At 35.2% G+C, this 26550-nt stretch overlaps 1 protein-coding gene across 1 annotated transcript in view; it reads left to right on the top strand.

The window, feature by feature from the left end:
* The window catches only part of SNX13 (sorting nexin 13), a 35096-nt gene that overhangs the window by 757 nt on the left and 7789 nt on the right, over positions 1-26550 (top strand). The window contains exons 3-18 of the mRNA XM_010281852.1: positions 2256-2377; positions 2537-2638; positions 3374-3462; positions 3886-3969; positions 6745-6883; positions 7387-7475; positions 8624-8723; positions 9708-9901; positions 11448-11552; positions 13104-13236; positions 13966-14003; positions 18365-18434; positions 21098-21270; positions 23773-23880; positions 24785-24895; positions 26261-26422. Coding sequence (XP_010280154.1) covers positions 2256-2377; positions 2537-2638; positions 3374-3462; positions 3886-3969; positions 6745-6883; positions 7387-7475; positions 8624-8723; positions 9708-9901; positions 11448-11552; positions 13104-13236; positions 13966-14003; positions 18365-18434; positions 21098-21270; positions 23773-23880; positions 24785-24895; positions 26261-26422 — 1819 coding nt within the window. The remainder of the gene's footprint in view (positions 1-2255; positions 2378-2536; positions 2639-3373; positions 3463-3885; positions 3970-6744; positions 6884-7386; positions 7476-8623; positions 8724-9707; positions 9902-11447; positions 11553-13103; positions 13237-13965; positions 14004-18364; positions 18435-21097; positions 21271-23772; positions 23881-24784; positions 24896-26260; positions 26423-26550) is intronic.

Below are 26550 nucleotides of genomic sequence, written 5' to 3'. Positions count from 1 at the left end.
GGGAAAGAACATACAAAATTTTAAGATCATAATCTAAGAACTACAGTCTTTTGCTGATCCCTTAAGGAATGAATGGAGATGATGTTTGTAGTTGTGGTGTTTTGCAAAATGTCCTTTTCAAAAGTAGTTTAATGTCTAAAATTACTGAATAGCTTTTTTTTTCTGCAACTTAAAACATTGAGTTGCATGAATTGTCACCTTTTGATATGCAGGTCTATTTCATATAAACAGCAGGGCTATTCCCAAGGTAAGTCAGTCTGAAAGCCTTTAATTCAGATACCTGAATCAGCTCAGATAACTTTTAAAAGTGATACTGCTTTTCAGTGTGGAAGAACAATGAGTATTTTTAAAGGGATGGTAATCTGGGGAACGAAATGATATGTCACATATATAAATCTTTTTCAAAAATAGGGTTGGTTGAGAACAAATGGATAGTTTGTTAATTGTTTTTTCTGCTGTTGCTTAAACAAGTAGCAAGAAGTCAGGGAAGTTGTCTGGGAAATTATTTATCTTCTTTAGTGTGGCTCTTTTCGCAGCCCAAGTACTGCATGCCTTTATATCCATCTACTTTGTTAAGTAATGATTTCAGCTATTCATCCCACTGTGCTGATTGTTATCTGTTTTCAGAAGAGGTTGTGGGTCACCGAGATACAATAAACTATTTAGCAATTTTGAGGTGGTGTTATCCCCTCCCTCTCTTGACTTGAAAATGTAGGTCAGTGTACTTTTCTGGCAAGAAAAGTCAGAGCTGGAGAGCTAGGTTTAATGCTAGGAAAAATTCATTATAAAAAGATCTTATTGGTAGTGAAATAATGGAAGTCCTAGGAAACAGTCTTAGAAATAGTGAAAATCAGGCTAAATAGACTGTATGTTACAGAATGTGCTTACATGAAATGGACGTGGCTACCTAACTTCAATGTTTTTGTCTATTTGGTGAAGTTACTTCATTGAACAGTATCAAGCACTGGCTTTGTGGCGAAGCAGGTCAAGTTATAGCGAATTTAAATTTTTTTCCTACAGTACTACAGCTCTTCAAAAATAGCCACCTCTCCTGTGCAGTTCTGTACAAATCAAATTGGTTTCACAGGGCTGCAGCAGTTCTTATTATTAAGAGAAAATAATGTAGTATATTTATGACTGTAGTTGGGTATAGCTGTAGCAGTCTTAGGTTACTACCATCATCTCTAATTTCGTATACCCTATGAGCTTCTGGAGAGAATGGATACAGTGGGATTTCATTTTTTTTTTTTCCCCTTCTTGAGAATTGTACGTTTGGAAGAATGATGTAAGGCTGCCACCTAGTGTATTTATAGAATTTGTTGATTCTGCCGATGGTGGATCCAGATTATTGATGGTTTTGATTGACTGCCCTTTGAGACAGCTCTCCTTCTTATTTCCACATTTAGATTTTGCAGTAGGCTTCCGTCTCTGTTCCTTATCCCTTTCTCTCTCTTTGAGAGAAGAAAGAGCAGGTGAGGGAACAAACACAAAAATGGAATTTTTGGAAGGATTATGTTACAACAAAGTAGGTGTCTGAGAGAATTCAGGTAGTGGAATACTTAGGGCAGAGTAAAAGTCATCATTAACATTTAGCTTTATGAAACCTATAGTGCACAAGTGCCTTTTCAATTTGGCTAGTAAAGCACGGACATCATAAGAACATCTCTGCATCTTTTTCATACCACTAAGGAAATAGTTTTATGCAAATCTAACAATGATTATTTTTTGGCACTAACCTATGTGCATTGTTGGAGATTCAAACTAATTACCTCTCTCATAAGCTGTGGCATCAGTTGTTCATAACATTAGGTTGCTTGTAGCTTCAAGTAAAACATGTTTTATGCATGCATATACTGCAATTTCAGAAGAAAATTGTTTTGTTTAGGTACCTTCCAAAATTGTAGAAAGTATGGCTGTAAAAGACCTGAGGCCTATTTTAGTTTTAGGTTGTAGACTGTTTATATCAAGATTTTTCACAGATAGTTGATAATGTTATGAATCAGAACACTATCCCAGATACTAATGTTGACCTTAAAGTAATTCAGGCATAAATATTAATGTGGTGCAAGAGTGGTATTTTACAGTATTTGATTTGTTTTCAGCAGATAGGCAATTAGGAGACTGATTTATTTCTTTGCTTGTCCATATGTACTATCAATGTGGTTCTTGGCAGGGAGGAAGGAGAAGTAGAAATTTTACTGTTCTTTGTGTTCAGGATAAAATAATTCATTTTCATGGATGTCCTTTTCTGGTAGGTCTAAGGAAACAGACTGGCAGCCTTATTTCACTACACGACTTGTTGATGACTTTGGCACTCATCTTCGAGTTTTCAGAAAAGCTCAGCAAAGAATAGCAGAAAAAGGTGATCAGATAAAAGGTAATGTAATGATTTAAATATTTTTTTTTTTATTTGAGTCTCAATAGGTAGGTATCATACATGTGTGAAATATAGTTAGCTTTATTTTATAATTCAAGTTTGCTCTCAAGTTTCAATCTTCACAAAAAAGTATGTTTCTTTTTATTTTCTTCTGTTTAGACCAAGCAGAGGAACTTGTAGATACATTCTTTGAGGTTGAAGTTGAAATGGAAAAAGAAGTCTGTCGTGATCTAGTCTGCACTTCTCCCAAAGATGAAGAAGGTTTCTCAATATTATGTTCTGAAGTTATTTCAGTATAGAAGACTAATAAAGCATAGTATATACTACATATATATACACTACGTATATATATATACACACACACTATATCTATATACTGTAGAATTAAAATACTAACAGTTGTGTTCACAATATGAAATATACTGAAATCTTAGCATGTGACTTTCAAAGCATGATTATCTACTGTACATGTATGTTTTCTCTAATTTATACATATTAATGCTGTAACTGTAATGAAGTGTGTACAATGTAGTTATACCCCTTTTCATTGGAAGAATTTTAAGACAGAAATATGTTTTCTGGGAGGCAGAGGATGGCTTTGCAGATTCTGATTGCTTGTTGTTAGAGCTGCCTTCCTTATCACTACTCCATAATCTTCATTTAAGAAATCAGTTTATCTTTTTGGGCAAAATGTGGAGGGGGGTGTGGGAGCCTGTATATGTTAAATAAGGGAAATACATTTGAGTTAGCTTTTTGGTTCTTGGAATTTGGCTTTCTTTTGTCTTGGTTTTGACACTCTAGATGTGTCTCAGGTTTACATCAGTGCTGCTTATATTCAGTCTGAAAAGTGTTACTGTGACGCTTGGACTATAAGAATACATATGACTGTATATTTGAATTTCATTTTAAGGATTTATCTGTTGGTTTTATGATACCAGGTAAGATGTGAAATAACATAATACAAAAACTGTGCAAAAATTTGTTCTCGCCCCCTAGGATTCCTAAGGGATCTGTGTGAGGTTTTACTGTATATATTGCTACCTCCTGGAGACTTCCAGAACAAGATCATGCGATACTTTGTCAGGGTAAATATGGACTCCAAAATCCATCCCAATTCTTTGGTTTAATGCCATAAAAAAAATTGTGAGCTGAACTCTTTTTTTATTTTGTAAAATTAATCCAATTTAATACTAGGTTATTTTAAATAAAGAACAATCTTGATAAGTATTTAATAGCAGAGAACAGTTTGTGTGAAATGTTTTTGAAGTTTCTTTTACCTCTAGCAACATTTTAAGAGCGTGGTAAAATGGATGTTATTTTTCCTGAGGTATTTATTAACATCTTCTAATGTTAACTGGAATGGAGTGTGCTAAGTGCCTATTGAATGTTTTCTGTAATTACACATTTTTTATTTAGCCTCTACACAGTGGGGTTTTTTTAAAATATTTGCAGTTATATTAGCTTTATGAATAAATGTATAAAATGATTTGTTTTACTTTGTTTTTCAGGAAATCCTCTCCCGAGGAATTCTTCTTCCATTAATAACCCAGCTCAGTGATCCTGATTATATTAATCAGTATGTCATATGGATGGTAAGATCTATAATGTTTAAAATCAATGATATTTCCAGAGTATGTTCATATAAAATTTTACTCATGTTTCCTGTAATCATGGCAGATAGATATCTGGTAGAAAAGTTACCAATGAATATTGGCAGAGATAGTGAACTTGCAGTTGCTATATTAAATTCTGTGTATATGAGTGTGTGTGTGTATGTATGTATTATGTTCATACATACACACAGATTCACACTCTAGCTGTATTATCTGTCCTCTGTGTTGTGGTGGTTTGGCAGACGTCGTCTGACTGAGGACGGATGTATGACAACGTAAAGTTGCGTCCTCTGACCGTTTTACTTAGCTGTTCAGGATGTATGGCAGTAACCTTGGAAGGCCTTGACTCTTTCTGCAATGTGTCCTTTAAAGCTTGAGGCCTCCAGAATGACGAGTAGTAAGGTTGGGTTGTTTTGCTTCTGCTAAGGAATCTCAGGGTCATTGTTTTTGCAATACTTGTGGTAACCCTTAATAATTTAACTGAGTGGGAAGAAACGAAGTCTTTATGTTGATATGTGTCTAATGCACCTGCAAAAAGCCACCAAACTTTTAAAAGTAGTAATATGTAGTGAAATTCACATAAATATAATATTCACACTTTTACGTAATGTTACTGATTTTTTGCGAAGCAAGTTGAAACTTACTCTTATAGTTTATTACCCCTTATAGATCATGAATCAAGTTTAATTTTTTTTTTAATTTCCCCAAGTACTGTCTACTTTTATTCCTATAATTTGGTCTTATAGTGTGCATTCAAGTACTATGCTGAAAACTACCCTGAAAACTCAGAGCTCTTGAGTACAGAACGAATTCAACTGTACGTGTACAACATTTCCTTCAGTCCAGCCACCTCCATTTCGTGTAAAAGTTTGCACACTGCATTTCTACAGGAACCTAGCTTTAATAAGAAAAAATACTGCTGCTCATATGGACCAAACATTTCAATTTTTTTTCCCCTTTCCTCCTACGCATGTTCTTTATTTGTAACTTGGCCTTGTTCTTTATTTACTGAGCACTGCCCCCGGCTGCATCCAAAGATAGAATTCTGAGGTTTTTATAAAGCTTTCTGTTATGATGGTGATGTCCCAAATATTGATTTTCATAATTGCTTTCTGAGATGAGGAAGTAAATGTGCTGGGGGAAATATAAGGAAGAACGAATGCTTTCAAAAATTTAATACAAATCTTATGAAGATTGTAGTAGAAATTAAGGTCAGAGGTAGAGATGACTGAAATAAATTCTGGCTCCTTTGCAACCTTTGACATAAATCAAGATTTGAATGAAAAAATTCAATTTCTGAAAATGTGAGGTTTAATTCCATGTTTCTAAGCACACCACAGTTCAGTACTAATTCTCTGGCAATAAAATATAAAGCTTCAGTATAAAATTAGAAGTTAATCCAGACTTGTCTCTCTTCACTGTGAAATTCACATTTTTACAAAATGTTTGGAGTTCAAGTATTGCTTATACTATTAATTTAAAAAGCGTATTTCTAGAAAGATTTTCCATTAACTTTGGTCAAAAGTATCCAGTTTTCATTCTCTCTGCTCTGTGCAACTCATAGCAATGCACTTCTGCAGTTCAGACCAAGTATTACATTGCCATATCAAAATGAGCATTTATGAAAGATGTGGGTGAAGTGTCTTTTTTTGGCTTCAAATTGTAAAGCCAGCATTAGAACTCAACCCTCTACATCTGTGTGCACATGCCGTATTGCTGCCAGCCCTCCCCTGATCTTCACGCTGCATTCACAGCACAGTTTCCAGTGACCTCAGCAGCACAGCAGGCTTTACTTGCACAAATTCCTGAGTCCCCAGAGCAGGTTCATCCTATGCCAATACTGGGAAAATAGTATGTATTGAAATACCCTTGTAAATACTATTAAGCTATCTGAAGTAGGATTTCAGAGAGGATATTCTTACAGTACTTACGGGAGGCTTATAAGAAAGATGGGGACAGACTTTTTAGCAGGCTCGGTTGCGATAGGACAAGGGGTAATGGTTTTAAACTAAAAGAGGGCAGATTTAGACTAGATCTAAGGCAAAAAATTTTCACTATGAGGGTGGTGGAACACTGGCACAGGTTGCCCAGAGAGATGGTGGATGCCTCATCCCTGGAAACATTCCAGGTCATGTTGGACGGGGCTCTGAGCAGCCTGGTCTAGTTGAAGATGTCCCTGCTCACTGTAGAGGAGTTGGACTAGGTGGCCTTTAAAGGTTCCTTTCAACCCAAACTATTCTATGATTCTATGATTAATTCAGTAATTGCCCCTCCCAGTAGGTTATGGTTACATTGTAGAATGTTTTAATTCTTTTTGTAACTCTGTATCTTAAGAAGCCAAGAAGCCCTTTACTTTGGGAGCATGTACACTTGCAGGGGACCTTGGCAAAGTGTAAACCTCTTCAGTGGTCTCACCAGTTTCTGCCTACTTAGCTAAGGGGATGGGTAATGGCAGAAGAAGGTTGATTGAGTTTTGGACAAGATCTTCGTTAAGGAGGTTGATGTGCTTTCCAAGTGTCTTTTGTACTTTTTGAAAGCAGAAAATGATGGTGTAAAGTAAGTGCTGACTGTGTGCATGCTTCCTCATTTTTGGTCTGTGTAAAATTTTAGTATCAAGAGGAAGGTTTAGAAGCATCAAAGTGTTTCCAAAATGCCGCTTTGCAGTGCTGTATCAAAATAATTCATTTAATGAAAACTGATGTCATGTGTGTATACCTGTTTTGCATTATTCACACTGTAAAACTTCTGTTTCAGATTCGTGATTCCAACTGTAACTATGAGGCCTTTATGAATATTATTAAATTAAGTGATAATATAGGCGAGTTGGAAGCAGTGAAAGATAAAGCAAGTGAAGAATTGCAATATCTTCGATCTCTAGATACAGCAGGAGATGGTTAGTGCTGTATTGTTTTACAAAATATGAAATGCGTTTGCCAGCATGCTCTCTGAAGTATATTCCAAAAATTTAGAAAATAAAACCACTGCTGCAGCATAGTATAAAACATTTTGTTATTTAAAAAATAAATAGATTATATGTGAAGTGTTAAAACTTGAATCTTCATATGTGTGTGTTTGGGTTTTTTTTGTTGAAATAAATTGGTTAGGTATGTATACTTGCACTGAATTGAAACTTGCCTTGACTGGTGGTTCTGAAATTCAGTAACACTTCAGGTATTAGTGTATAGACTCAGTTAACAGGTAAAGGAAAAAGAAAAATATTTATTCCTGTTTGCTTCTATCAATAAGGTATTTAAACTGAAAAAAAACTTCTTTGCAAAACTGATATGTTTTGTAAGTCATATGTCACTTTTCTATGGTATTTTTAGAGCATTTCAGAACAAGAATTTGTACACTCATCTGCATTGCTTAATCCTCTTTTTTTTTTTTTGCTTTCAGATATCAACACTATAAAAAATCAGATAAACAGTTTATTATATGTTATTAAAGTATGTGATTCAAGAATTCAGAGGTTGCAGTCAGGAAAAGTAAGTGTTTTAGAATTTTTTTTTTTAGTTCTGAAAGAGTGAAGCAGCAAATGATGTAGTAGTTCTGTTTAGTGCTTTAATTCTTGCATTTTGAAACACAGCTGGATGTATGCAGTTATAGGAATACATTATTACAACTGAAGTTAGTGTTGTATTTGCAGTTTTAAGTATAGAAAGAATTTCTAAAGGCTTACATGTTTAGAGTTTTTTGGATTCTCTCTTTATCAGATAGGTCAGTACATCTTAACTATTCCTACTTTCTCAATACGAGAGTTAAACCAAAATGTTACATAGATGCAAAGCGTTTTTGTATTTATGCACCTAGATTGAGTTCTGTTTTGCTGCTCCAGTGCATACCTTCTGTGCCTCAAGCTTAGTCTTTGGCAAAGATCTCTTTTCTTGCTGATAAAGGTACCGCTTGCTGATTATGTTGCAATGCCTTGTAGACTCCATATATTGCCTTTTGTCAGACATGTTTACCTCTTTAGGTATGAAAAGCCTAAGACAAACTGGATGTTAAATTTGAGAACCTCATGTAGTTCTCTTCGTTTGTTTTATATTTTGTTTTATAATTTAAGGTGGACAGAGTCAGTATGGTTGACCGCTTAGTTTCTTGACTCTCTTAATTGGATGTAGATGCGGCTCCAATATAATGTAATCTTGTGCATATTGACTGTTAAAATGTTTACGTATTCTATAGTTGGATCCAGAACCATTACTGTAATACCAAGAAATGTTGTATTAACAGAAGAAAGTTGGACAGAGATGAATTTAAGTTGTGGTGACCTGCACCGCATCAAATTTTGAAATTAGTTCATTCTGTTAATTGATTTGTATGCTACCGTCACTATTGGTGAGGGATTTGGGGTTAATTTGACCTGTATAGTATTACAGGAACAGCAATGTTAATACTCCGTTTCCCATGTAGCAGAAATAATCTATATTGAAGGCAAATAGTTATGAGAACGTGACCTTATGATCTAGATCTTCACATACTAGTGATGTGATAATAACTAACCATTGAGAGGCTGCTTCATTATCTGTAATGTAAACTATTTTTTATTACTTCTGCTTTTTGGTAAGCAGAAACTTTTAAAACTAATTTAAAAAAAATAAAGCCTATGAACACAGTGAACTGTGTCTTACAGGAAATAGATACTGTGAAACTGGCAGCAAACTTTGGAAAACTTTGCACAGTCCCTCTGGACCATATTCTGGTAGACAATGTTGCACTACAGTTTTTCATGGGTAAGTATCAATTTATCTGACATTTTTTATTTATAAAGAATATGCCACAGGACTATACACTTGAAATAGCTAAATACAGCTGTCTACTGAGAGCTAAATGTGTATAAGCCTCTTGCCAGAGGGAACCAAAACTGTTTTTGCAAATCAGTCTGTAATTAACTGTTCAGAACACCATACTCATTACTTCCAAAAGCTGGTATCAAGCTAGTTTCAATACTGATATCTCTGTAAGACTGTTCTTGCACCATTTCTTGGTCTGTCATTTCACAAGTTTATTCTGTTCAGAACAGAATCATTGCGAAAACTGCTTAGAGTTTTATAATTGGAATGACTCTGAAACTTACCAGAATCATTAGTCTTCAGTGAGAAAAGCAAAAGTAAGCTAATGGAACTAATGATTATAGATGTTAGATTGAAGTTGAGAGGATTACAAGGTCACTGAAGGTGGTCTATTTGAGGAGCTAAAATATGGCAGTAAATTATGTACTATTTTAGGTTTATCTTATGATCAAGATATTCATAGATGGACTAAAGTTGTGTAATTCTTAATGCTTTCTAATGTTTGATTCTTTTCTGTGAATTAATTGGGCTGCCAATGGTCATTACTAAGAATATTGATGAGTTTTGTAGGTGGTGATAGTCCTTTTAATGCAGTAGATGCATGTGATTTGTTAGAATTCCAGTTTGAACTTCCTTTCAATCGGTATCATGCTGTACAAGCCTATTACATCTACATACTGATGGTGGATTCGCTTTTTACATGTGCATTTTAGGATTAAGTGCTTAGTTCCTAGTCTTTGCTCCCAATTTTGTTTATTGATTATCACCAGTATATATATAGTATTTTTTACTTTTGACTCTAGATGACAACTATTCCAGAGGTATAACCAGATTCTGGAGTTCCGTATGTAGTTAACATCATAGAGGATTCTATTCTAAGATGCACAACAGTAACTATGGTGGTGTGGTGGCTGTTTTCTATAGATTACATGCAGCAGACTGGTGGCCAAGCACATCTGTTTTTCTGGATGACAGTGGAAGGATACAGGGTTACAGCACAGCAACAGCTGGAGGTACTTCAAAGCCGGCAGAAAGATGGAAAACATCAGACTAATCAAACCAAGGGTCTATTAAGAGCAGCTGCATTTGGAGTTTATGAGCAATATTTATCAGAAAAGGTAGAAATAACTTATTTGTCTGTTGTTTGGAATTTATTCTTTGTACAGACGCTTCTTTAGTAGTTATGGCTACATTAATATGAAATGGATGGGATGTAGCGCAAGTTGTTTACAAGTTGACATTTAAGCTATTACTTGTGTATATTCCCTTTCCTTCTGTCAAGCAGTAAGCAGTTGGTTTTTTTTCCCCTCCCCTCCATTTAAAAAGTCTCATACTGGCCCTGACTATCCTGTAAAATGCACTGAATGTGTTCCTCAGAAGCTGACCTTCTAGAATAGAGAGAAACTAGAGAAAATGTGGACAGGATAAGAAAATCTGTCCCTTTGTGTGTGCTGTCCTTTCCCCTTTCCCTTCCTTTTACCCTGCCTTGTGCACCCCTACCGCCTGAAGAAATGTTTTCAAAAAGATGCAACCCAACATTTGAACAAACTTGGATTAAGATTGGGTTTTCAAATGAAAAAACTTCCTGTGCCTTTGTACAATTGTCTGTATAAATTGCTCAAATATCACTTATTTGAGCCTATCTTTCAGTAGACTAAGCCTGAATGCTTCCAGTGGTCTTGCAGTAACTGAGTCCTCTGTGAAAGAAAACACTTGTCAACTTGTGTTAACAAAGCATCTTTGTTCTCAATTTGTGTATACATAAAAATTACCTCTCAATTCACTGGAGAACTTCCCTTAGCAAATTATCCTTCAAATCTCTTGTAATGCTTCTCTTTCCACATAATTTCTTTCACTCTGTTTTTTCACCTCAGTAGTCTATTGACGTGGTGGTCTTTAGACTGTGCAGAGCTTGCTCAGATAGGTTTTTGAGCTGACTGAATATCACCAGTTTGAAGTCAGAAGCCATCTAACACCAGAGCTATTCCAGAGCTGATAAACTCAGCTTCTCGCCTGTGCTTAATAGATTGAGTGAGCTATGTTGGGTCTGGTTGAGTGCTGGCTCCCTGTCTCGTAATAGAAAATGGGGAAGGTGTGTGAACTTGGGCTCATCTAAAAGAATGCTTAACGGGCAGTGGTTTGAACTATGTCATACCAAGGGATGACTGGGAATCTGATGGCTGATAGAGTTAGTATGTTGGTAGCTGTACTTTAACAGCTACTGTTAATCTTTCCAGAAATTGGCAGAGTTGACAAACTGTTAGCCTTTCCTCAAATGCTTCAGGTCTTCATCTTCTTATTTTCTTAGTGGCATATTCTTACTTTCTGAATCTAGATCTTGCTATTCATAAATAAAATCTGGTTTTAAGTCTAAGTAGATCTGGCTTAGGTATTGCTTCAAAATAATGTGCATAAGTAGTTTTTGAGGTGATTCTTAGTATTTAATCCTCAAACTTCTGAGTTTTAAATACAAACTCTGAACTTACTGGGTGGGGGCATGTCTGACTCCTGTTGTGTGTTCTAGACAGTTCTAGAGCTAGAAACACTCAGCATGAAGAAATTTAGTTTGTTTAGAGAATTATAGAATTGTATTGGACTTTATTTGTGAAAATAGAAGCTTTCTTATTTTTATGCTGCAAAAGTTGATTTAGATTTCTATGACAGGCATCTCCAAGAGTTAATATTGATGACAACTTAGTAGCAAAACTGGCAGAAACACTGAACCATGAGGATCCAACACCTGAAATCTTTGATGACATTCAGAGAAAGGTATACTCTTTTCATCCTGTATTTCGTAAGAACTGTTAAGGCTACAGAGTATTAAATGTCACTACAACCATTGAAAAGGGAGGGAGGAACTCAAGTAGCTGAAACCTAAAACATGTTTTACCACTTTCTTATTCTATAAAAATCATACTCTAAGTTGCCAATTTCCGCTTAGCCTTACATAGCCTATGGTTTTCAAAGCAATAGACAGAGAAAGAATAGGTGTCCTGTATGAAATTAATTATGAAGCATGATTTACAATTATGGTATTATTATTTGTGTTCATGCACAAAAACGTGCCTGTGTAGGACAACTAAGTGGTACAATTTTGGTCCCATTTTAGCACTCTGTTTTAAAGAAGGATGTGAGCAGGTTGCCATATTGAATTCTGTATCTCTTTCCAGAAGTTAATTTGATTGTTCTGTTTCTGCAAGCCTGTACAGTGTAGCACTCAGAAGCAGCAAGTACTGACGATAAACGTCTTTTTACTACCTGCGTATGCAGACTGTCACTCATGTCTAATATATATATATATGTATGTGTGTGTGTGTGAAGTATTAATATTCTGGCAGTAAATTGCATACCCAGTCTGAGATGTTTTTATTTTAGGTCATTAACTTAATGTTATTCATGCTAAACATTAGTGATATGAGCTGTAGGGCTTAGAATCACTCTACTGTACTTGAGACCCACACTTAAAACTAATGAAAACACCTCGTGAAATCTGTATTGCTCAAAGTAGGTTACAAGGGCCTTGCGTGTGATTTCTGCCGAAGAGCATAACTTTCTCATGTGTTGCAAAAGACAATTACTTCCTCAGACCTACATGAAAATTTTTTAGCCATTCTTACCAGGTGATAGCACTTGTACAAAGTGTTCCATGGAAAAAACATACATTAAAATATTCTAGAGTTGACATGGATGTCCAAACATTATGAATTTATTCCCACTACATATAGACACATGTGTGTATATGTATATATACTGTCACTGTGTAGGCTATATAGATAACTTTTTGAGGTGGCATGGTTAAATCTTTTGTGAGGTACGGTTATACTGTATTGGCTGAACTAGAAATTTTCAGGAAAGTAGAATGCGGTGTCTTTCCTCCCTTCCTTTCCCTCTTCTCACCTCTCCCCCTGTTTGCATGTCTGCATTTGTAATTAATCAACAAAGAAGGGATTCTGAGAGAAAACCTGTTGTGAAATGGATGAAGACCAAATATGTTTATAGTGCAATTCAAAGGGTTAAGAGGAGAGGAAGGAAACATTTACAGTTAACTTTCCTTCCTATACGTGTATGTCTCACTAATTAGACAGATACTTCCTGAGACTGTATTATATTTCTAGCACAATTAGTTCTTAAAACCTTTCCGTTAAGAGTACGCCTGAATTGAAATTTCACAAACTCCCATTAGGGTTTTAAAGGAAACCCAGAGGCACATGCTAGAATGCAGAGATACATATGTTGGTCAAGTAGAATTTATGAAAGCTTGTCTGATTAATTAAAAAATGGAGTAAGTGTTTCTAAGGTTGGCATCTTTATTCCAACAAGGTGTATGAATTGATGCTGCGAGATGAAAGATTCTACCCTTCATTCAAACAGAATGTGTTGTATGTGCGTATGTTAGCTGAGCTGGATATGCTGAAGGATCCTAGTTTCAGAGGATCAGATGATGGTGAAGGAGGTGAGCTTTATATCTGTAAGGGGGATTTTCTGGGACCATTCTTCTGCTTTAAAATGAAAATAAGAAAATTATCCACACTGTTTTTGAGAAATCAAAAAGGTTCTGTAACATCTCTGATTTTTAAATTAATGTTTCCTCCTTGTGCTTTTTTTTGTAAATTGTTTTGGGAGTCAAATAGGGTTTTTTTCTGTAGTAATGTTATTAATCTCATGTAAATTTTTTTGTCAAGTCTTGGTTACAAATGTGTTGCATAAGTATGTGACTCTATAATTCTCATTTTTATTCAAAAATATTAGAGGTTCTTAAACATGTTGGATTGTTCTAATATGTAACAGTATTCTTTATCTGGAAATAGAAATTGAAAGTACATACGAGATCTGGTTTTTAAAGCAATTAAAATTGTTCTTCTCATACAAGTCTAATGGAAATTGTTTAATTATTAAATTGACTCCTTAATGAAGCAATTTCATGTGGTGATATAAGGTTAAAAAGGAATGTTGTCTGGAGTATTTATTTCATATCTATAGCTGTATAAACCTACATACATTTTCCTTTAGGTGTCTCTATAGGAAACTTGAAGTACTTTTATGTCGGGTGCAACGTTTTGCCACAGTAGTCCATTATTTTCCGTAATGTTTTATCTTTGCATTTTTATTTCTTGTCTGTGGCTCTACACTGGAGAAAATCTTCTAACCTGTTGTTTCCTTTCCACTTCCTCACTACTCCCAGAATCTTTTAATGGGTCTCCTACTGGCAGCATAAATCTGGTAAGTGCTTGGATTTTTTTTTTTTTCCTCCTCCCTAACAATAGGGAAAGTGTTATAAAAATAGTTTAAATTATGTATGTTAGAGGTTTTACTTCATTGCAGTTTAATTTCTGAAAAAGTTCTTAAACCAAATTGAAACACACATGCGGTATCAATTAATCTGTAAGATAAGACTGTCCCTTTTGTACTTTCCCCTGTATTTAATGGAATTTTGCATTGTGTCTCACAGAAACAGCAATAATCTGTAGTTAATTTATGCAAAGCATACTTTGCAGTTAGATAATAATAGGTGAAAACAAATCCTTTGAAACTGAAATCTCGAAGGATTAAATTCAAATTGACTGTAAAATGAGGCATTTAATTACATTTTTATAGGTTGATTGGTTTATTTTTTTCAGCAAGGACTTGATTTGGAAACTAGTTTATCTATTCAAAATATGAAACTTTGGTTTCTAATCCTACTAATTTGAAGTTCAATTTTTTTTTTTATGAATTCTTGACTGAGTTGGCTTGTCAGAACCTTTATTTTGTTACATGAATGTGCCTAAATACTTGAAATATGCTTCTGCATGTACTAGTGGTTGCATATGTATGAAGAGAACTGTGTACTTCTACCAGACCTTTCCCAAATGATCTGTCCCACATAGATGATACTGGGTTTAAAATGTTTTAAACCAAAAATCAAATCCCTCTTCCTTGTTTTTTCAGATTATATGTAGCTGAGCCACAAGATACGCAAGGTTCAATTGTGCATATGAGAGTATTTTCCAGATCTTTTAGTTTCAGAAAGATTTGCAATCTGCATGCAGTTTGCTGGCTTATGTGATTCATGGGCCGTTCTAATTCGTTCTTGGAAGATACTGTAGCTAGCTCCTTAGCAGTTCTAGTGCATTGGTCGTATTACGCTTGCATGCAGAGGAATAGAGTTTATTTTTTAAAGGAATACATTTAAGATGAATGTAAATATGTTTCTCTGGGGGGGTGGGTTGTTTGTTTCTGTGGATTGTTTTTTTTGGGGTTTTTTTGTTTGTTTTGTTTTTTGTTTTTGTTTTTTTTTGTTTGTTTTGTTTTTTTGTTTTGTTTTTTTTTTGAAGTTGGAATTTTCTTTTTCTGTTATTTTCCTTATGTTTACATTTTGAAATAGGAGGAAAAGCAGAGGTGGTCAGCTGATACAATTTACACAAACTCTTGTTAGATACAGAAGGAAAGCTGAATTTAGCCATATTTTTTGTAAATTTACATAAAGTTCTGGGAACATTTCAGAAAAGGTTCTTTTGAAAGATCTTTTTAAGTGATTAGTCAATTAAATGTCTCTTAACTACTTTTTCTAAGAATGTTCTGACATATCAAAGTCATATTTTGTGGATGGGGATTTGTCATGGCAGTGGCTCCTCTGGCTAATATTTATCGGCTGCTTAGTTTCATGTGGCCTTTCCAAACTAAGCTAGAAAACCTTAAAGCCTTTATCAAGCACTGTTGCAATACAAATAGATATTTGCATAGAACACTTCCAAGTCTTGATTTTTGTTGTTATTGTGAAAAGTATATTTGCAGAATACGACATTTGTTATTCTTCTAAAGAGTGAAGAATATTCTAGCAGAAATGTGGAATAAAACGCTGTTTATGCAGAAGAACTTTTGCTTTCTGTAGTCCATATTGTTCAGGGCTGTTCAGGGTTTTCAGTGCTTTTACAGGTGTTTGAGTACTGGTACATTAGTTTTTCCTGGCTGAATTCCATGTCAAGAGTAAAATTCTGTCCACATAGTTCAGCTCCCTTGTGTCAGTCAGTTACATAAAGAAAAATAGACCTTGAAAAGGTTACTTCAAAGGTCAGGGAATTTTTGTACTTGTAGCTAATGACAATGCATTAAATAAGATTGGGTTGTGGTGTGATAGTTTTGCTTTTTAATTAACTTTGTGTTCCTGTGAATATACCTAATGTCAAAGTTATTAGGTCATATTAAATGCAAACTGTTGTGTTATCTGTTCAAGTTTCAACCATTTCATTTACTTATATTAATTGTTGCTGTATAGTGCCTTCCCACAGCAGTTAAGTGTTTCCTAAAGTTTCTATTATAAAATACATCTCCTGCAGTTTATACTTTCACTGTAAGAATGTATTTCAAGATTGTCTGGAGGCTCAAAACTATTTTCAGGAAAAGTTATTTCACAAAAGTATCTTCTTAATTCTGCCTTTTATTTGACACATTAATCTACTATATTAAACCAGTAGGGAATATTTTGAGGGTATAAAACAATACAGGAATATTTATAAACTCTTGCAAATTTCACCTAAATGGATCCATAATGTGAGCTTTACATACTGCATTTGCATTGAGTGGATAGGAGGAGTTACACAGGTGTTACATATCCAAGACCTTGAATGGCAGCAGAAATGGCTGGGTTGAACTTCTGACAGTATTTGGGATATGTGAACTTGGACCCCATTCAGTTATCAAGAAGAAAACTGAACTGTCGTGAGTGGCAATGAAGGAAGGCAGGAAAACAAGAAATAATGATGCCTTTTAAGAAAAGTCACAGTACCTTGATGTCAATATTTCATAGCAAACAAAATACTAGAGCAGTTGACTGTTACTTTTCTTTAATAACATCCCTTCCATCTTGCTGGTAATCAAATTCTAGAGTTCTCAGAATATCAAGCATGTATTCAAGCTTCCACAAATTCTTGTTGTTCATCAATTTCAGGTGATATTCTGCTTTTAAATTTGGGCACTGCAGTATAGATCACAACTTGCAGGGTTACTGCTGTCCAAGGGTGACTTGCTTAAGAATGGACTAGGTCAGAGAAAGTCTAGCCCTATATCCAACAATGACTGAAAGCAAGTGTCTAATGATGATTATAGGAACAGTCCACTTACGTGATACTTTACCAGAATACTCTCCAGCATCCAGTAATGTACAGATTTGGGAACTCTTGAGGTAAAGATGATGTCTGTTCTCAAAATATTTTTGCGTGTGCTCATCTGTTCTACCATTGGACAGACATAAACTTTTAGCATTATAGCATGCAGTGGCCAAGCAGATTTCCCAAACAGCTGCTCGCTCTTCTGCCATTTTTGAGTCTGGGACTTTGGTACTGTAAGCCTACAAGATGTATCATAAGATATTTAGGAGATGCAATACTTACTGCAATACCGATTAAACCATAGTCAGTGTGTTCAGACCTTTTTAACGTTGCCATTTATTCAGTATCTAGACTTTATAACAAAAATATTACTTCCTTCACCTTCCATTGTGGATATTTACGCAGAGACTGATTGAGGTGGTTGAGGCAGAGAAGAGCCATTTCCTCTAGAGAGCTTCAGAAGGAAGGACTGAAGTGTTATGCTGGGATATCATGGAGATGATAAAGATTCAGATGAAGAAGGGGCAAGACCAGAGGCTTTAAATAATTTACATTTTCAAATCCAACCTAACTTTTGATTGTAATCACGTAAGGTTGGTTTATGTTTAAGGAAGCAGAGGAGGTGTGAAACTTGATTGACGTATATTGGGGTTTTACTTTGACATGAGTATGGTACTGGTACCCAGTAGGTCCCATTCTAGGTAAACTTCTGTGGCAACTCGCTATTAAACTGGCTTGGTTAAATTATAAAATATAGCTGATACACGTTCAGAATCAATATGCAGCTATCTTTGAACTATTTTAGAATTTTGGGGTAAAATATGTAAAGTAGCTGGGATCCTAGTGCCTATGAATTCTACTTAAGTAGCTCCATCTTTTTTTTTAAACCTGGTAATTTAAGATGAGGATCACATGTGTAGTGGCCCATCCTGTATTTCTTTCAGTTGTGTATCCAAGTTTTTCACCTAACAATCTTTCAGAGCTTTATTATATTAAGTCTTAGTAGTGAGATGCACTAATTTTAAATAATAGCAAAGCTTCTCTAAAAGACACGTTAGGCTTCTTTTGATCCCAGTAATCACTGAATAGGGAGACAGGGCTTTAGCCAGCTGAGGATGTACCTGTTCATTTTTTACGAGGAAAAACAGTGGGGTTTTTTTGTAATGTTCAGTAAAAGACTATTTGTATTGTACTTCTACTAGAGTTGAGATATCAAATTAAAGTGGCAAATATGTTAGAGTGATCACAAAACTATGTGAAACTGGTAGGGGAAATGAAGGGCCCTACACTCTATGTAAAAGGCAGGCTTTACTTACCAGGTAATACAAACACCTGTTTTTGTTGTTGCAGTGCATTAAGCTATTCTAATAGTGTAGTGAACTGAAATTTTGAAAATGAAATAGAGGAATCAAAAAGCATCTCTCAAATGAGAGGTATCTGTGAACTTACTCTTTTGCGTGTTTCTTACTCCTCCCCCTCTCCCCAACCCTGCAGTCCTTAGATGACCTTTCAAATGTACCTTCTGATGAGACAATTCAACTCCATGCATACATCTCAGATACTGGTAAGTGAATCTGTTATGATGGCTGCTTACTTGTTTACCATCATTTATTTTGAGTTTTTTAATATTACAGGCCCTTGAAATCCTAATCCTTTAATATTTTAACCTCATAAAACATTTGAATTCACATTTCCCATGAAGTTCTTGGAATGGAAATCCTTACAGAATTGGTGCTGTAGGTTGTAGACTATATATATTTATATGTGATTTCATTTTTATTGTTAATGGTATTATTATTTTTTCCTATCTCTGGAAAATCATTCATTAAACTTAATATTGAGTGGCATTTATTTTAACAATTATTTAAAGAACAGATTCTGATTCTTTTTTTCAAGTCACACAATTCTAATTCTTGACAGTTTACTTCTCTTACTATAGTATTTTCCCCTGTTTTTTGTGCTTCCTTATGACTTAACTTAAGATATGACTTCAGTCTTTACAGTGGTGGCATTTTTTATTATCTTTTGGAAAAAAGTTGCTTAGTAATAAATGGAAAGTTTTTATTACATGAGAGTAAAGAATAAAAACTTCTCAGATATTATTTGCAAATATTCTAGTTAGATGAGATTGCACTGGGTAATTAAATTGAGAATTGATCTTCAGATACTTTTTTTTGGCGGATTTTACTATGCAATAGACTTTTAAATCTATGCATTTATATAGCAGACACATGAGCTGTGAGCAAGAATTGAACTACTTGACTTTTTTAATTAAACTGTTACTCCAACCCAGTGTGAGAGTGCAGTGCAATCCAAGTCTCATGCAGTCAGTCCTCAGAGAAGGAGAAAATATAATTTAAAAGTTAAGATTCACAGTTTTGCTTTTTTATTAAAATAGCATGTGATACTTTTTCCTGAATTAAACTTAGAAGTTACATTGTTTTGATCTAAGAAAGAAGGTAAACTTAGAACCACACAAATTATTTTAAATCTATAATCTTGATGGCAATGTGTATTGATAACTATCAGCTTGACTCTGTGAATCCATAATGCTCCAGTTGAACCAGGGGATATGTACAGGTTCATATTGTAAGATCGGATTAAACTGGATGTCTTCTTTCTCTTCACTTCATGTTTGAACAAGAAATACAAGTCCCTGCTTTCTTGGTGCTACAGGCAGTAGGTGCATCTTGCATCTGTGTGCAGGCTCCTTTCCTCTGCCAATTAGTACACTTTACTGTGCTTGTGTGTTTTATACAAGATCCTCTCCATAATCTTTGAGGGTTCACCTTGTCTTTTGTTGCAAAATAAATGCTGATAAGAGGCTATGACATGAGGGGTGGTGGGGACAACTTCTTTCTTTTTCTGACATTCACTTTCTGAAGCGGTGCTCCTAAAGGTGCAAACTCAGCAGTGCCCCTGAAGTGTGGTCTGGTGGCTGCACAGCAGAGCGGTCAACATGAGTTTAGAGAATAGGGCTTGCTCAACATCTGTGGGGCTGGGGTTTCCCTGCTCCTTTCTCTGGGCAGTTTTTTAGCAGCATCCTGACTGCCTGCTCTTTTCTGTGGGGGTGCAGCACTCAACATTATTTTTCTAGAGGGTAGACAGCAAAGAAAAGATGCTCTGTGCACCTCACTAGTGAGTAATTCTTACATTGTCAGCAGCAGCCCCTATCCTAGAGGTGCTCCCTGGCTGCTTAGACCTTGCCATTATACTTCAGAGTCAAGTCAAGGCTGGAAGCACAACAGAAGTTGGAGCTGATGATTTGTCAGTAAAAGTGTATTTTATGGAGTGTGGGTGCATTGAAAAATTCACAGAACTTGATTAAAAAGTATTTTCATCTAGCCACTGGAAAATTGTGATTACTGTGTGTTGGCTCAGTACGTAGAGATACATGTTGCCAATTTAAACAGCTTGCAGTGTAAACAATATTGGTTCTAGGTTATTCTGTAGATCAAATGAAAATTTTTGAAACAAACTCTGTACTGGGTGAATTCTGTGATGGAGTAATATCTAAGAGAACCTAAATTTTCAATGGAGAACAAAAAGATGTTTGATTCTATTTAAAATAGCTATCTGCGTTCTTTCCATGTATAAATTGACTTCTCCATTAAAATGTGTGTGCATGTGTGTGTGTACACACACAATATATTGTATGTACACACACATACAGAATACATACATACGTGTGTGTGTGTGTATATATAGTTTCTGTTGATTTAAACGGGGGTGGGGTATTTTTTTATCTTCCAGTTAATAACAAACTGCTGATGTTAATAATAAAACTGTATGCTTATAGCTTGCTAGCACTGTCTTGTATGTACAGATTTTTTTGATGGACAAACTTTTGCAATTAGAGTACTCTGCAGACTGGAATTTCTTCTGGTTTCACAGTTGTCTTTCACCCTTATCTTGAGTTCTTTAAGTTAAAATTATTTTTTAAAAGATCTATTCATTATTCTTAAAAGTTGAAATCTTTGCTATTCTTTGTTTGTTTTGCATACCAGTGAAACTTGTCTAATTTAAAGGCTACTTAATCTCTCTACTTAAGTTTACATAATAAATTTCTGGAGGGTTTTGGATAAAGGGATGGCTTACTCTTCTGCTTTCATGTCCATTTTTGTCTCTCGAGTCTGTCATTCCAGACATTGCTTCACTTCACGTTTGTGTCCTTTCGTCTTCCTTCTTTCTGTTTGTTCCTTTTTTATTTTATTTTTAAACTACTAGTCTATGCTGACTGTGACCCATATGCTGTGGCAGGAGTGTGTAATGACCACGGCAAGACATATGCACTGTATGCTATCACAGTCCATCGGCGAAATCCAAACAGCGAAGAGACATGGAAGACATATCGACGCTACAGTGACTTCCATGACTTTCACATGAGGATCACTGAGCAGGTAATTAACCTCATAAAAACCTTTTAAGGTTTCTTTGAAAAGTGCTTTTTCTGTGTGATGGTATGGCATGAGTATTGGCTTTCTCAAAATGACTTAACGTGGAGTTACAGCACTATGTCATTTTCCATTTTCCATTTTTTACCATTTATATCATACACTATTTGTACTGAGCAGTTTACAGGTGCATGTTTATAGAGTTTAGTACCTGATGGCTATACGATTCCTCTAACAAAAGGAGATGGAACTTTCACCCACCTCCCCTCCTTTGCTTAATTTTGCTTTAAAACGTTTTTGTGGAAGTGCTATTGGTCTCGAACAGTGGCGTATTTCATTTGCTGCATATGTCACAGAGATAAAAAATAAAAACTGAGCTTGGGAAGTAGGTATTTAGGTTTTAAGTGAAATGTTAAGTATTGGTGGGGTCTCAAAAGGGACAGCTATTGGCAGTTCAGTGTACTGCTAGACAATCTGCCTTTTATTGCTGTACTTGTATTCTCAGATTCTTAACGCTCCTAAAATGAAAGAAGGAAAAAATAGAGACTTCTAATTCACCAGCTGGTGCACAGTAAAACTTGCTGACATGAAAAAGTGTCAAAAATACCGTGCTTTTAAAAGAGGAGAGTAAAATGCTTGTAAACCAAGCCTTTGGAGAAGTCAGCTTTGGCCACATAACCTTTGAACTAGTCAGAAATGTTGGATTATATCTCTTTACTCTGTTATTAATAGAGAGGCATAGAGAACAAGTTCTGTGCAGGTAAGTTAACATTGTGAAAGTCACAACAGTAGTAAAAATGGAAAAGGCTTTATTACAAATATTCCATACAACTTTTGCTTTTTTATTAATTATAAATGAAGTCTGGCTTTCATTTGAATTTCTGATTATCTTAGTGTCCTGTCAATAAATTTGAAATACCAATTTTTGTGCTCCTCTTCAAATTGATTTTTTTCATTTTTTTAAAAACTAATTCACTGTTTTGAAGAATCCCTGACCTGTTGAAACAGATAGGGGTTCCCAGATCTTATAGCGAGTTAATGTTCTGCTGATATGGGGCAGTAACTTAAAACTGACCAACCAGTGAATGACTAGAAAAAACATGACAGAAGCAAAAACTTTCAAAATGTGAAAGCTCAGAAATTTCGTGTTGCTAGATCCGAGTTCTTTGAATTTACAGAAAATGGTTGTTATCCTAGAACACTAAGATTGCAAAAAGTAAAAAATTCCCGTCCTTCATTGTAGCCATCTCAGAAACTCTCAACAATTTTGCTTTGTTTTGACAATAAAATAGACATTCCTACTGAATTTACGGGAACAGGAATGTCACTGATACACTGCTTTTGTGCTTGTCTGAGACATTTTTATTGGTAATTATTTATGTAATAAATATTGTTTGAAGTAGGTATCTATATTTCAAATAGAGGCTGTTGTTTGCTTACATTGCTTCCGTTTAGATACAACTATCTAAATAAAAACTAGACCATCTTCTGTTCAGTTATTTTCCCACATGACCTATTTGCAAGGGAATGGGATTTGTAAAGTTGGAAAGAGATATTCTTTGGTGCTTCCTACATGCCATAAACATTATAGAGAGGCTTCCAAAGTTTAATGATCTCTTTGCAAAAAGACACCTTGCAGGGACTGAATGGACTCAATTTCTCATTAAATCTCTAATTTTGTGGTCTTCTCTAGAGAGAAAAGGATACAACTTTTTTCTAGGTTGTTTCTTAAATCCTGGATACTACACCTTTCTTTCTTTACTGCCTTAAGAATATTATTATTATTTACATGATGTCTGGATTCTATATGTGGATAAACCTGATTCTTCAACTTTTATTCTCGTTTTTGTGCATTGTAGCAAATATATTCAGCCTTCTTAAGTGTTAGGGCCTCTTCTTTCCCTGCTGCTTCCCTGAACACCCATTCTTTCCATAAAACTGGAACAGCAGAAGACATGTCAACCAGTGCCAATCACTGTCATTACCTGGAGAAAAGGGAGAAGTGATGGCGTATCAAGCATGGTATGATAACCTATATGTAAACTGGGTGCTGCCATCCACTCCAGGGATAAAAGCTTAAGCATGTCGTTAGTAGGTTTGATCAGGAGAGGAAAGGGAAAGTGTTTTAGAAAGATTTGCAAGTTCTCTTGATGTAGTCTCATAACCCTACTAACTTCTGCCCAAATAACAATGATAAATCTTGAGCCTAAGTCTTTTGCATGCTATACTAGGCTGTATTTCAAAAGTGAGTATGCCATTTGTGTGTTCAGAAATTACGTTTTGCCCTTGGCAGTCTCCTGAGAATTTTCGTGCATTTGTTCTTGATGGCCTACCTTTCAGTTTGGCTTCTCCAAGGAATCCAGGTTCCGGGCTTGATGCAGGAATTTTGTCAGGTGTTATATGGTAGATAAGAATAGGTGAATATAATGACCTCTATAATTTCTGAGCTTATATGGTGATTTGAAACTCTTCTGAAAACAGAACAAAAAAAATTTCTCTCTTTTCTAGTTTGAAAATCTTGCAAATATACTGAAACTTCCTGGAAAAAAGACATTTAACAATATGGACAGAGAATTTTTGGAAAAGAGGAAAAAAGATTTAAATGCATATTTGCAGGTAAGCCGTTATGGGTTTTTTTGGTTGTGTTCTTGATTGGAATTCTTTTTTTCTGAAGTAGAAAATTCGTTAGCGTGCCTTTAAAAAAAAAAAAAAGAGGCCGTGTTGTAGGTGGTGTACAATCCTAAATGGTATACCATAAGAACTCCATATTATCTAGTAAGTTTGCCTTTTCTTTGCTGTTTTGGTTGATTCTCAGCCAGTTTTGTGACAACTCCTCTGAGCTGGTGAGATTCCAGCTGTGTGCGTTTTGAGCTCTACAGCATTAACTTTCTTCCATTAGATTCATGTTTGTGGTTACTTTCTCTTGTGCAGTTGCATAAGGATTGGTGTGGCACCCACTCCAGCAGTGTAGCAAACCACACAGCTTCTCCATTCAGATGAGGCCTGTATCAGCCCAACTAAAGGAATTCAGTTGTCTTGCTTCATGGGGACTTTCTGGTCATTTAGCACTAAAATATGTTGACCAACTCAATGGACATGTTAACAATAAATAACGAAGATGAATAAAACATTGTGAAATCTGATTGCTCTGTTTAGAGTGCTAATATTTTTTCCTTTGTGTGAGACATGCCCTATTTTTAATAGCAATATTTTTTTTCAGTCACAGCTTGTTTTGGTTTTTTTCCTTGGAGTTTTAGAAGCAGTTTGAGTGGTCATAAAGGTGTGTATTTTTCTGTGAGATGCTATAATGAACATACTAGTTAAAATTGTGGGAATTACCAAGAAGCACGTTGTTTCCATCTTCAGAATAGTGTAATGTTGGAATAAAATGTAGAGAATGAATGAGAAAATACATTACAAGATGTAGTGTCTTTGTGCATGGTAAACTTTTATTAAACTGAATGGTATGGCCTTTTTCATTATGTATTAAAAAGCACCTTTTAAAAATTTTTTCACTCAGCTGTTGTTAAATCCTGAAATGATGAAAGCTTCTCCAGCTTTAGCCCATTATGTGTATGACTTCCTGGAGAATAAAGCCTACAGCAAAGGGAAGGGGGATTTTGCACGGAAGGTAAGAATGTTTCGCACTGTCAAGGGAGCTTCAGAGCATTCATTAGTGCAATGATTGCATTAAACAGAGATGTTAAACTGATATTAAACTAGCTATAATTTAATAATTTAACTGATATTAAACTAGCTATAGATATTAAAAAGGTATATAGCACTTTGAAAACAACTTGCAAGTGAGTTGCTGTAATACTTCATGAGTGGCAAAGTATCTGAGGACATACAGAACCAAAAATTTACCTTTTTTACAACAGGTAAATTTATTTGTATGACAAGGAAATAAAATTTTCAAATTTGACACCATGTATTGCACCAAGACTACTTTAGAAGTCTGTTCGTTGCAAGTTACTTTGTCAGACATCTGTGATTTTTTTTTTTCCATAGGCTCACTTCTTCTAATTTCTTTTTTCAGTTCTTTACTCTATTTGCTGCTGTTACCACGCTCTCTGCTCTTCAGCCCAAAAGATGAAATGCATTTCCCTTCAAAGGCAGCTGTTACGTAGTGTTGTAACCATTCAGAGTCATTGGTCAAATTCAGAGCTCTGAGCTCTGCATCCTTTTTGTTAAGCCACCAGAACTCTCTTCAGACAAGTGAATTTTTGTTCAGTTGACCAGTTTGTGGGCATCTGCTTTGCAAATATAGCTATTTCTAAACTTCTAGTGATTTTGATATAAAAAAGCATCTGCAGCTGTATTGTCACTTCAAGTTGTTGTTCTACCTATATTCCTTAAATATTTAACAGTGAAACAGTTAAATATTTATCAAGGTTTATGTAATGACTGATTAAGATTTGATTTCGGGCTTATCAGGTTTGTCATAAACTTAATTTTTTTAAGGGCATCAAACTAGTATTTGTGCCTCTGTTTGGACTGAATTTAGAGTATGTACTGAAAGAGAAATTGTAACAGTTTCTATGCAACTACTTTATGTTTTTAATTATATTTGGCATGATGTTAAAGCATATTACCCCAGTGCTGTTTGAGAGGCATGTTTCTAAGATGAAGAGTTGAAAGCAGAAGTGAAACACCTGGAAGTAGGAAGCTTGGAAAGGAGAAATGGCATTGACTGGAGAATAAAAGGAAAATAAATTCAAGCTAAGAAAGCTGAAGGTTGGGAAATGGAAATGACTTGGGGCGGGGGGGGAAGATCTGTTGAAAGATGTGAATAGCTACAGTAGGGCTGTAAGGAGTGAGAAATATAAATGAAAGTGAAGCTAAAACTTTGCTTAAGTTTGTTACAGAATGCAGCATAATCTGACTTGTTCTTTATATTACCGTTCTCTGGAACATTGTGATACTTCTCATAGTGTATTCATATACTGGTGTCCTCATAGATTATACAATTCTGGTTAAACATCTTCCCCTTCAGATGGACACATTTGTAAACCCACTGCGTAACTCTATGAGAAATGTATCAAATGCAGTCAAGTCTCTCCCTGACAGCCTGGCAGAGGGAATGACTAAAATGTCAGACAACATGGGTAAAATGTCAGAGAGATTGGGACAAGACATAAAGCAATCATTTTTCAAGGTAAGAAAATACTCAGTAGTTAATACATACTAGTAAATTAATAGGAGGTTAGCTATCAACTCACTTAAACATGTGTTGCATACTAAAATGAAGAGTCAAGTCATTAGACAAGAAAGCAGTCTGGTTTA

Source organism: Phaethon lepturus, unplaced genomic scaffold (genome assembly GCF_000687285.1).
Source record: "Phaethon lepturus isolate BGI_N335 unplaced genomic scaffold, ASM68728v1 scaffold9672, whole genome shotgun sequence".
In the NCBI taxonomy this organism is placed as follows: domain Eukaryota; kingdom Metazoa; phylum Chordata; class Aves; order Phaethontiformes; family Phaethontidae; genus Phaethon; species Phaethon lepturus.
This window is presented reverse-complemented; position numbering and strand designations above follow the sequence as displayed.